Genomic DNA, 12,515 nt, shown 5'->3' with positions numbered 1-12,515 from the left:
TCAGTTGTGCCTGACTCTTAGCGATCCCATGGACTGTAGCCCACCAGGCTCCTACATCCATGGGATTTTCCAGGCAAGAGTACTGGAGTGGGGTGCCATTGCCTTCTCCGACAATGGAATACTACTCAGCCATAAAAAGAACAAAATTCTGCCATTTGCAAAACATGGATAGATTTGGAGGGTCATTATGCTAAATGAAATGAGTCAGAGAAAGATAAATATTTTGTATGATATCACTTTTACATGGAATCTAAAAAAATAGAACAAGCTAGTAACTCTAACATAAAAGAATCAGACTCACAAATATAGAGAACAAACTAGTGGTTACCAGCGGGGAGAGGGAAGGGAGGAAGGGCAAAAGAGTGGTAAGGGATTAAGAGGTACAAACTATTGTGTATAGAATAAATAAGCTACAAGGATATATTGTCTAACACAGGGAATACAATGTTTTAAAGGCATATAACATTTAAAAACTGTGAATTTCTATATAATACTTATATAATATTGTACATCAATTATACTTCAATAAAAAATACATAATATTGTATATCAATTATACTTCAATAAAAATAAACACTTTCTATTTAAAATAGCCCAAATTTACCTTCTATTGCTTGCCACCAAGAACTCTGGCATGTTTGATATTTGAGATTCTACTGGTGAATGAATGAACAAATCAAATGATACTACAGTTGTCTGCAGAATTAGGGGAAAGGGTCAGCAACACAGTGTATCGCTGGAGTTGGCTGGAATGCTGGGGGCCATATCATTGACTGTCACTGTTCACTGGCTTCCTTGGTTCTTCTCAGTGTAGTCTTAGCTCATGGCTCCCTCGTTACATGTCTTCTCCAGTAGACAGCCAGACTGATGTGGCTGCTCAGGGCTCCCATGGCTATAAAAGCAGAAGCTACCACAACTTCTTAAAATTTAGGCTCAGAAAGTGGCATAATATCACCATCACTGCATTCTCTAGGTTACAGCAAATCACAGGCCTAGCCCAGGCCTAAGAGAAGGGGGAAGCACAGAGGGCATGGCTTCCAGAGAAGGTACAGTTTACTGGGGGCAACTTCAGTTCAGTTCAGTTCAGTCACTCAGTCGTGTCAGACTCTTTGCGACCCCATGAATCACAGCACGCCAGGCCTCCCTGTCCATCACCAACTCCCGGAGTTCACTCAGACTCACATCCATCAAGTCGGTGATGCCATCCAGCCATCTCATCCTCTGTCGTCTCCTTCTCCTCCTGCCCCCAATCCCTCCCAGCATCAGAGTCTTTTCCAATGAGTCAACTTTTCGCGTGAGGTGGCCAAAGTACTGGAGTTTCAGCTTTAGCATCATTCCTTCCAAACAACACCCAGGGCTGATCTCCTTTAGGATGGACTGGTTGGATCTCCTTGCAGTCCAAGGGACTCTCAAGAGTCTTCTCCAACACCACAGTTCAAAAGCATCAATTCTTCGGTGCTCAGCTTTCTTCACAGTCCAACTCTCACATCCATACATGACCACAGGAAAAACCATAGCCTTGACTAGACGAACCTTTGTTGGCAAAGTAATGTCTCTGCTTTTGAATATGCTATCTAGGTTGGTCATAACTTTCCTTCCAAGGAGTAAGCGTCTTTTAATTTCATGGCTGCAGTCACCATCTGCAGTGATTTTGGAGCCCCAAAAATAAAGTCTGACACTGTTTCCACTATTTCCCCATCTATTTCCCATGAGCAGTAAAATCTAATAAACTGAAAAATATAGGTGTAAAAAATATTAGTCAATGTTCATGTATCAAAAATTGAGAAAAGAAGGTATATCAACTTGAAACAATACAGAGTATATATATTATTCTACATTGGTACTTTGTTCATTTAAAAATGTTAAATTAAGGAAACTAATTTGATAAATAGATCCTATCTTTGACAACATTTCGTTATGATTCTCAGTAAAAACGAGTGAATGGTGTTGATGTTAATTACATCACAGACTAAGTTTTTAACCCACCAAGTATATTTTGATCTTTTTTCCCAGAGGTCTTTTATAAAAAAAACCAAAGTAGGACATCTATAGAAATTAGAAGAACATCGATATTCCTTTAATTAATAATTATAACAGGCATTAGGATGTGTTTCATTCTATAATTCCTTGTAAAAGCATCTGTTGCTCCTATAGGAAGTAAAGTATGGTTGTTTTCCAATAAAGTGTAATAGACAAGTTTCTTAAACAAAATATAATCTTTAATATGACTATCCACAAGCTCAGTAATATAAAATATTTTCAGATATCTCATGTATATTGTAAGGACTGCACTTCATTACCTTTGTCACCCAATAAATCCAGACAATAAACATAATTATTTCTACATCCAATAATAAGCATTGATTCCCAGACCACAGGAGAAGAGAAAACTTCTCCAGGAAGTTCATACACACTTTGCAACTGTCCACTCTTAGATTCCAAGATCCACAGTTTCCCATCAGTAGATGCCGCTGCCAGTAACATTTCACTGTTATGGTTGTGGTTACGGAAAACAAAAGGCGTTGAATACACTCTTGAAGTAGTTTCAAATTTCCACTGGAGGTGACCTTTCATACTACAACAGTAGATAAAGCAGTCATGAGAACCAAAAAATATTTCTTGCTCTGATGCTGAGGTACATGGGGATGAAAAGATTGGTTCATTGGTAGAGAATTGCCAAACCTGAAGGGTGATAAAGGCAAAAACAATTCATTCATCTCATTTCAACAATTCTGTAGATTAAAGCTTTATGAAATTCTTAATAAAATGTGAGAGATGTAGGCTACTGAATGGTAAATATACATAGAGAAAATAATAGCTTTCTCTGAAAAGTAGCACCCTCAGATTAGACCTCTGTCCCAGTGGTAAAATCGAACATAAGAAACACCAGTGCCCTTATTACATAAATCACCACTATGCAGAATATAAATTCATTTCAAACCTCATCCAAAAGTTATTATTAATATGTTCAGAGACAATGATTTCTAAGATAAAACTGCACTGAGTTTCCAGTGTATCTTATTAAAAACTGTATCTTACTCTAGTCTCCTGATGTAGGAAAAAGGAGGTAAGTAAGCTGAAAAGAAAAGTTTATGTGCAATAAGTTGAACTAAAGCTTTAAACAAAGAGCTATGAGTTGTGTGTCTACACTGTAGATATATACTATTTGCTTACTTCAAAGCTACTATAGATTACCCTGTCAGCCAATATTTTAAAACTCACAGGAAGAAGAGGCATAAGTCTAAGGTAATGTTCACAAATCCATAGTAGCAGCAAAATAAAAAAGTGGGTATATTCATGATACATGGTGTATAATCTCAATTTTCTTCCTGACTTGGACAAAATTACTTTAATCTTTCTCTGGCTTATTCAGAGAAGAAAAAAAAAAGGAGTAAGAACCTTTGCCTCTTCTAACTATTTAGAAATCCAAAGGTGAGAATATATACAAATTATTATTTTTTAAATTTTATTTTATTTTTAAACTTTACAATATTGTATTAGTTTTGCCAAATATTGAAATGAATCCGCCCCAGGTATACATGTGTTCCCCATCCTGAACCCTCCTCCCTCCCCATACCATCCCTCTGGGTCATCCCAGTGCACCAGCCCCAAGCATCCAGTATCGTACATCGAACCTGGACTGGTGACTCGTTTCATACATAATATTATACATGTTTCAATGCCATTCTCCAAAATCTTCCCACCCTCTCCCTCTCCCACAGAGTCCATAAGACTGTTCTATACATCAGTGTCTCTTTTGCTGTCTCGTACACAGGGTTATTGTTACCATCTTTCTAAATTCCATATATATGCGTTACTATACTGTATTGGTGTTTTTCTTTCTGGCTTACTTCACTCTGTATAATAGGCTCCAGTTTCATCCACCTCATTAGAACTGATTCAAATGTATTCTTTTTAATGGCTGAGTAATACTCCATTGTGTATATGTTCCACAGCTTTCTTATCCATTCATCTGCTGATGGACATCTAGGTTGCTTCCATGTCCTGGCTATTATAAACAGTGCTGCGATGAACATTGGGGTACACGTGTCTCTTTCAATTCTGGTTTCCTCAGAGTGTATGCCCAGCAGTGGGATTGCTGGATCATAAGGCAGTTCTTACAAATTACTTTCTAAATAAAAAATATAAAGTGAACTTAATAAAAGATTTCATCACAGGACTTCGCTGGTGGTACAGTGGATGAGACTCTGCCTGTCAATGCAGGCGACATGGACTTGGATCCCTGACCTGGGAATATTCCACGTGTTGCAGGCAACTCAAGTCCATGCGCCACAACTGCTGAGGCTGTTCTCTAAAGCCCTCAAATCACAACTATTGAGCCCCTGAGCTGCAACTACTGAAGCCTGAGCGTACTAGAGTCTGCTCCTGAAGAAGAGAAGCCACTAACAATGAGAAGCTCACGCACTGCAACAAACAACAGTCCTGCTCACCACAACTAGGGAAAGCCTGCACACAGAAAGGAAGATCCAACACAACCAAAAGCTTAAAAAAAAAGACTTAAAAAAAAAAAGATTTCATCACAAAATAACTGTCACACAGAACAAAAGAAACTGCTAGTGTATAAGGGGCAAAAGCAGAATAAAATGCACCCAGACGCAACCATAGCCATCAATGGGCTAACCTATGCTGGAGCTAGCACACTCAAGTCCATAGAATAATCCTCAAATCAAAAACACAGACGTTGTGCCATAGTCACTTGTGGGTGAAGAAGTAGAGATTATTATCCTAACGAAAGATCAGGGGCCTACCCTGCTCCCCTGATCACTATACCCTGATCACGAAGTTGAAGACGGAACCTCCATACAAAGTAAATTGGGTTCTGTAGAAGATTTTGGTTTTCATAGAAAAAGCAGGGGTTTATTTCAATTTTCACAACCTGAATAGAGGTTATAATTAAGTTGGCTAAAAAATGGTAACATTTTTTACATTGGACAAAGAGGATGGCAAAATTAAAACAATGGATAGAATCTTTTAAATCTATTAGAGCATCATTCAAAAATTTGAAAATCCACGGGCTAACAATTAAAACACAACTAGCTTTCAACACGATGGGTCAAAAAATGTTGTATAAAACTTTACTTTAGTCGTCACCGACTATTATGCTTTTGACAAAGATAAGTAAAACAGAACTAGACATTTTTTACCTGTTCTCCAAAGTGAGTAAAGCAGAGTAAATTTCCATCTACACAGCCAATAAAAACATACTGTAGGCAACACCGTGGAGAAGAAAAGAGTGGCTTTCCACAGGAATGTTTCCAAAGTCTGTCCCCAGTGGCCTGGCATGGGCAAAACGTAATTCACAGCATTTAAATCATTCTACTCATCAATTACTTTTATAAAACAAATTCATAAACCTCCCAGAGGTAACATCAGAAAATGCTACAGTAGCATGCTGACTATAAGTGAAGCTTATATATTATAGCTTGATTATAAATGAAGCTACTGTACATATACAAAAATTAATGAGTGCTATTTATGAGAACTGAGATAAAAACCTGCAATAAAACCAGGAAAGAAATAACTAGCACATAAACTCTATCCTTAGAATGGACACAAAGTTCTTGATAGAACTGAGAACATTCTGCCAATTTAAAAAACTGATAAAGGACATAACACAGAACTTAGATTTTTCTCATCACTCTAGACTTCACGTCAATCATTTTAGTGAATTCTGATCCAGTACTGTGTGGACTGTATCTAGTTGAGATCTACTTCGAATTTTCAGAATTCTAAGCAAAGTAAAAAATATTAAATAAAAATAGGTAATAAAATCAGTAAATATTATTTTATGCCTACAGGATTTATAGCCAGTAAAAGTCCTCCCAGTGTAGCAAAATACAAGTGAGATGGAATCAGGCTCAAACAAGGAGAAGAAAAAACAGTTCCTCCACATTTCAACTTCCAAACACACTTCTTCTTCTGTAAACAAGAAAGTAAAATTTTAAAAGAGCAAAAAAGAAAGCAAATTAATTGGTTTCTGAGGGTGATTCACAAAATCAATATATCCTGTCCCTTTTAAAGTTACGTGTGTCTACCTCGTTAATATAATTTTATATTTTTAGTATAAAAGTAATACATATTTACTGCGGAGGATCAAGTTAGTATAAAAAGAAGGCAAAAGGCAATACCCAGAGATAACTAACATTTTAGCATTTTTGCCTTGTGATCTTTTTGGCACACACACATACATACAGTTTAATATACCTGAGATCATTCTGAATATCATACACTTTGTATATAATTTAGCTCACTTATTCTGTAAAACTTGTTAAATATTATTGGATCATATCCCATATGAACATAAAATACTCTCTCTCTACCCTATTTGTAACTAATTTCTTGGTAGTACAAATAACTTGAAAATAAGATATTCTGGTGCTTACATTTATCCACGTTTCTGATTATTTTGCCACGATAGATTCCTAGAATTTTACTGAGTCAAAGGATATGAAATTGTTACCTATTCAAATTGTCAAACTGTCTTCCTCAAAAGCTTACTTCCCACAACTCTCATCAGCATTTAATGTTACCCTCTAAGCTAATAACATTTGCTTCTCTACCTTTAAAGTTTTAAATTTTCATTCCTTTGATTCTTAAACATTATATAAATTTATATACATTTACTAGCCATTTCTTCTTAAGGGTCCTGTCCATTTATATCCTTTGTTGAATATTTTTCTATCTGGACCTTTATATTTTTCTTATAGATTTATATTTACTCTTAATTTAATTTATACTTATGAGATTTAACTATGTCATATTTGTTTCAAAAATTTTTCCCAACTTTTAAATTTTATAATTCTTAAATTTTAAAATTTTATGTAATTGGGTTCTTATATAAAATATTGATATTTTTGTGATTCTTTCTATTGTCAATAGTAAATTCTAAGTTCTTTATATTTCAAAACTCTGAGCAGCAAATTTGTGAAAATTTGGTAAGGAAGTTAAAAATATCTTAAGAGATTAAGGCTGTTAATTAATCCCTTAATCTTCCCAGATCACAAACTTGGAAAATAGTTAATACCTGCTCCCCTAGTCAACACCACCTGATAATTTCATGCTCTTCCATTTATGCTTATGGTGTAAAGCTGACAAACTGAATTCTTACATATATATCCAAAGCGTATGCATGCTGGTCATGAGATCCAATGTAAAGAAGTCCTGTGGTTGGATCCATGGTTGCTGAGCTTTTGACAGCATCCTCAGTACTAAACATCCAGTATTTTTCTCCACTATTACTTTTCAGAACATAAACTAACCCATTATAACAGCCTGTTGGCAAACAAAATATTAAAGATGAGATTTAGATATGTCACTGGAAAATAATTATTTGGCTTAAATCATGACAACATATATTTGATGCTCTTCATGTGTATTTAGGCTCTATGTTTGGCTCAGATTTACATTTCAGCAAAACAGAAATGAACAGTAACCACTTATGTAAAAAAACCTTTTCAGTAAGTACACCTTACATTTTCAAGGTACTGAGAAGTGCTTTACTACCAAGAAAACAATGAACATGAGCATGCCGCAGCAGAAAGAGGCTGTGCCAGACCTGGATTCAGATCTTGTCATGGCCATCCTTTGGGCAAATCATCTAGCATTGCTGGGCCTCAGATTCTTCTTCTGCTGAATGTGGATACAACTACATCCAGGGTTATTGTGATAATTAGGATAAATGCCCAGTACATAAAAAGTGTTCAATAAATGCTAATATTGGGACTTCCCTGGCAGTCTAGCCAAAAAAAAAGAAGAAATGCTGGGCTTCTCTGGTGGTCTAGTGGCTAAGAATCTGCTTGCCAATGCAGCGGACACAGGTTCCATACCGGGTTGGGGAGGATCTCAATACCACAGAGTAGCTAAGCCCATGCGACACAACTACTGAGCCTGTGCTCTAGAGCCTGGGAACTGCAACTACAGAAGACCATGTGCCCAAGAACCAGTGCTCCACAAGCGAAGCCACTGCAATGAGAAGCCTGCACACCACAATTAAGATTAGGCCCCGCTCACTGCAACTAGAGAAAGCTTGTGTGCAGCAATGAAGACTCAGTGCAGCCAAATAAATAAATAAATCTTAAAAAGAAATGCTAATATTAACAATATGAATATTCACTGGAAGGACTGATGCTCAAGCTGAAGCTCCAATACTCTAGCCGCTTAATGTGAAGACCCAACTCACTGGAAAAGACCCTGATGCTGGGAAAGATTCAAGGCAAAAGGAGAAAAGGATAGCAGAGGATGAAATGGTTAGATGGCATCACCAACTCCATGGATGTGAATCCGAGCAAACTCCAAGCGATAAGTGAAGGACAGGGAAGCCTGGCGTGCTACAGTCCATGGGGGTCACAAAGAATCGACCACCACTCAGGAACTTAACAACAAATGTTTACTGACCTTTTATCTTATGGAGGGTACTACTGTTAGAATTTTATTCCTATTAACTCATGTAATCCTCACAGTGAAGTATGACTATATGCACATTTTATAGAGGACAAAATTAAAGCACAGAGAGTTAAGTTATAGGACAGTTATGGGCAAAACTACTCAGGTAGTAAGTGGCAGAGCAAGGAAGTGAATTCGAGAAGTCAAGCTCCAGAGCCTGTTGTCTTGACAACTATAGTAGACTGATTTTTCCAAACTGCTGCTTGGATGAGAAGACAGAGCAGGAGTCTCTGACTTGCTGTGGCCAAAAAAAACCCTCCTATTGGAAGTGGGAGTGGTCAAAATCTACAAAGTATAGATCACTCAAGTTTCTGGAGTGCATGTAAGTCAGGGGAAGTGAAATCTAGGCATTGGCCCAACACTCTGGGTGGTTCCACCTATGATTATAACCACTGCTGCCCACTTGAGGCTCAATTTCCAGAGTATCTGCTGTACTTTCTTCTGGCAGTTACTGCTCAGAAGGGAAAGGACAGCCTACTTAGTGAAGATGAAGAGAAATGTCCTATATAGTGGAGTACGCCAGGAATGGCACCCCACTCCAGTACTCCTGCCTGGAAAATCCCATGGATGGAGGAGCCTGGTAGGCTGCAGTCCATGGGGTCGCTAAGAGTCGGACACGACTGAGCGACTTTACTTTCACTTTCACACCAGGAATAGCTGGTTAATGAGAACATTCTTTCGGTTTGGCTCCAGAAGAAAATGTTTTGTGACCTTAGGTTAGGCAAAGATCTCCTGGATATGACATCAAAAACAGGATCCATAAAAGAAATTATAAAGTAGACTTCATTGAAATTAAGAACTTCTCATCAAAAGACACTGTTAAGGGACTTCCTTCATGGTCCAGTGGTTAAGACTTCGGGCTTCCATTGTAGGGGGCATGGGTTTGATCCCTGGTCAGAGAACTAAGATCCTGCAAGCAGGAACAAAAAGCAGATCAGTGGCTGGTGGTAGGGATAGGAGGAGGAATAACTATAAAGTAAAACAAAAATTTTTTGGAGCAACGGACTCTTAATTGTGGTAGTGGTTACATGATAGTATGTATCTGTCAAAATACAGAACTGTATACCACTGTGTATAAACCATACATTAATAAAAAAATAAAGTACTAAGTGATAGTTACCAACACTGACTTGGATATTTGAAAATTGCTGAGAGTGAATCTTTAAAGTTCTCATCCCAGGAAAAGAAAACGGTAACTGTGTCAGGTGATGTAGGCTAACTAGACTTATTGTGGTAATCATTTTGCAATATACATACACATCAAATCATTATATTGTATACCTTAAACTAATAAAATGTCATATGTCAATTACATCTCAATAAACCTGGAAATTAAAAAAAAAAAAAAGGGACTAAGTGACCACCGTGTGCCACAGGCTTTGGGTAGACACTTGGAATGCAAACAATAACCTCAATGAGCTGACTTTCACGGACTAGGGATTACTCATATTCATATATATAACTGAAAGTTTCCTGTAGCAAAATTCTCAAAATATAGGTTTTCAATAGGAAAGGATCAAACTTAGATTCAAGTAGATCCTAGCCAGGACAACTTTAGTAGGGAGATATATTCCTAAGTATTTAGACTGAAAAGCTTTGGTAAACAGATTCCATGAGCACTAAAGTAAAACTTAATGTAGTTTGGGGGAGGGGTAAAAAGAAAGTGATAGTCAAAGAGACATTATATTTGAACCCTGGTATCTTTGTAAAGTAAAAGTCACCTGCACCTTAGGGAAACAGAGTAGCAGGTAATAGCTAATACTCAATGAGCACTTAGTCTGTCCCTGAAAAAGAAAGTAAAAGTGTTAGTTGCTCAGTCTTTTTGCAATCACATGGACTGTAGCCCGCCAGGCTCCTCTGTCCATGGAATTCTCCAGGCAATACTGGAGTGGGTCAGCATTTCCCTTTCCAGGAGTTCTTTCCAACCCAGGGATTGAACCCAGGTCCCTTGCATTACAGGCAGATTCTTTACTGTCTGAGCCACCAGGTATGTACTAAAGGATTCACAAGCAATTATCACATTTAATCCTCTCAGAAGCTCTATGATCATTGTGGTAGTTTTAAAATATACCCACATATTCTTTGCTACTCTTCCTTTCAAGACATGGAGCCAATTCCCCTCCCTTTGAGTGTGGGCCAGACTTAAATGATGTGCTTCTAATAACAGAATAAAGCACGAATTATGATTTACAACTTTAGACACTAAAAGTACTGCATTTTTCCTCACTCACTCTCTTGGATCACTCAGAGAGAAGCCCATGGGGCAAGAAACTGAAGCTTCCTGTCAAAACTCAGCAAAGAACTGGTCTTGTGTTAGCCGCACTGTAAGCCATCTTGGAAGCAGATTTCGCCAGCTCAAGTCAAGCTTTCACATGGTTGCAGCCACAGGAGAAACCCTGAGCCAGAACTTTCAACTAAGCTCCTCCTAAATTCCTGATCCACACAAACTGTGAAATAATAAATGTTTATTGCTCTAAACCATTAAGTTTGAGAATAATTTGTGATGCAGCACCATGTTTTATTTATTATGCCCATATACTCAGGAGAAAACTGAAGTTCTAGGGAGTTCCACAACTTGTTGAAGGTCACAGAGCAGGTAATAGCCTTAGAGCTAGGTTCAGACCCAGAAACTCTGACCCAAGGCCCACACTGTGAATCAGCATGTAATTATTATTCTTTGACAGAAACCAAACCCACTAAACACAGGTTTTTTAAATTTAACTTGGCTCTACTGATATTTTCATATGGTAATTCCATTTAACTCTATAAACCTCAAATTCAGAAACTTACCCACTACAATAAAGTTTCCACACTTAGATACACATGCTGAGGATTCAATGCGATCTCCTAAAATCTGTTCCCATTTCACCTTTCCAGAGTAAAGATCAACTGCTATCATTCTATGAGAATGAGAGCCAATGTACACAGTTGCAGATGACTTATCAATAGCTGGTATTACAACCAGAGGTGAAGCATCCACACATTTGCCTGTGTCTGACCTCCACCTCACACGAAACTCCATTTTCTCAGCCCTAATCACAGGTGTTTCCTCTTCAGAAACTTCTAAAACACAGGATGGATCTTCTGACTTCCCAATAAGAGGTGGAGTATTTAGGCTTTCTCTATTTTGAACGTCAGTCTGTGAATTTAAATCAGAAGAATAGGTTGAAGGGCAATGTCCCAACTTAGTTAAATACCTATCAGTATTCAAAGACAAAATCTGATTCCCTCTGCTCAGTGCAATAAAAGCACTGATCTCCTTGTCACAATTTAAAGGCATGACAGTTTCCTGACGTAAAGATTTTCCACTGGTTTCCTCTTGAGTAAAGTTGAATTTTCTTTTCATGGCATGATTCTTGCTAAGTGTCAGATCTTTATCTGAAAACACTGTTTGAAGGATGTGATTGTAAATCCGTAAAATAGAACTGCTGAGAATAATTTCCAGAAGCCCAGGTACTGATGTGCCAACAAGGTTTTCAATCTCATTGAGAAGCCGTATGGATTTCAAGGAATCTCCACCACTATTTAAGAAGAGTGACTCATCAGGAATCTTCAAAGCATCTTCTGAGAGACTCAGAACAGACTACAGATTGGAGAAGGGAGAAATACATTGATGTTCGAGGCCTAAAATCAGCATTTACACTAATATAAGTGACAGTACTTACATTAATGAGATGAACACAAAACACACAAAATAAATTTTAACATGATTTTCTATATAGTAAAGGAGACCCTCATCATCCTACCAACAGTGTGACAAGCCTACCCTAGGACTGCAAATTATACTTCCCTTTAGAGCAGTTTTCCTGCCCATACAATAAGAAATGAAATTATAAAAACATCTGATTTACTAATTATAAAACCCACAGGATAATAACATCTGATATTTCTATAATATAGGGATAGTTATTTTCATTAACTTCACATATATATATATATATCAGAACTATTTTCCACGAATCTAAAAATGAAGTGGATAATACTTTTATTTAGATACACTCTATTTTTCAGATAAGACTATACAAACACATCCTTCTTTAAGAAAACTCTGT

The 12,515-nt window shown here is 37.3% G+C and overlaps 1 protein-coding gene across 3 annotated transcripts in view; it reads right to left on the bottom strand.

Annotated features, from left to right (window-relative positions):
- Nucleotides 1-2,053: 2,053 nt before the first annotated feature.
- The window catches only part of AASDH (aminoadipate-semialdehyde dehydrogenase), a 28,765-nt gene continuing 18,303 nt past the window's right edge, over nucleotides 2,054-12,515 (bottom strand). For 2 of the 3 annotated variants that reach the window (XM_010859658.1, XM_010859657.1), the window contains 5 exons: nucleotides 11,254-12,046; nucleotides 7,130-7,293; nucleotides 5,818-5,940; nucleotides 5,166-5,297; nucleotides 2,054-2,682 (listed from right to left, as the gene is read on the bottom strand). In XM_010859658.1, coding sequence (XP_010857960.1) covers nucleotides 2,269-2,682; nucleotides 5,166-5,297; nucleotides 5,818-5,940; nucleotides 7,130-7,293; nucleotides 11,254-12,046 — 1,626 coding nt within the window. In that variant the 3' untranslated portion in view covers nucleotides 2,054-2,268. The other variant, XM_010859659.1, reaches the window with a different exon arrangement.

The sequence above is a fragment of the Bison bison genome, unplaced genomic scaffold (genome assembly GCF_000754665.1).
Source record: "Bison bison bison isolate TAMUID 2011002044 unplaced genomic scaffold, Bison_UMD1.0 scf7180017864458, whole genome shotgun sequence".
NCBI lineage: Eukaryota > Metazoa > Chordata > Mammalia > Artiodactyla > Bovidae > Bison > Bison bison.
The sequence above is the reverse complement of the archived record's forward strand: the minus strand, read 5'-3'. Positions and strand labels throughout refer to the sequence as shown.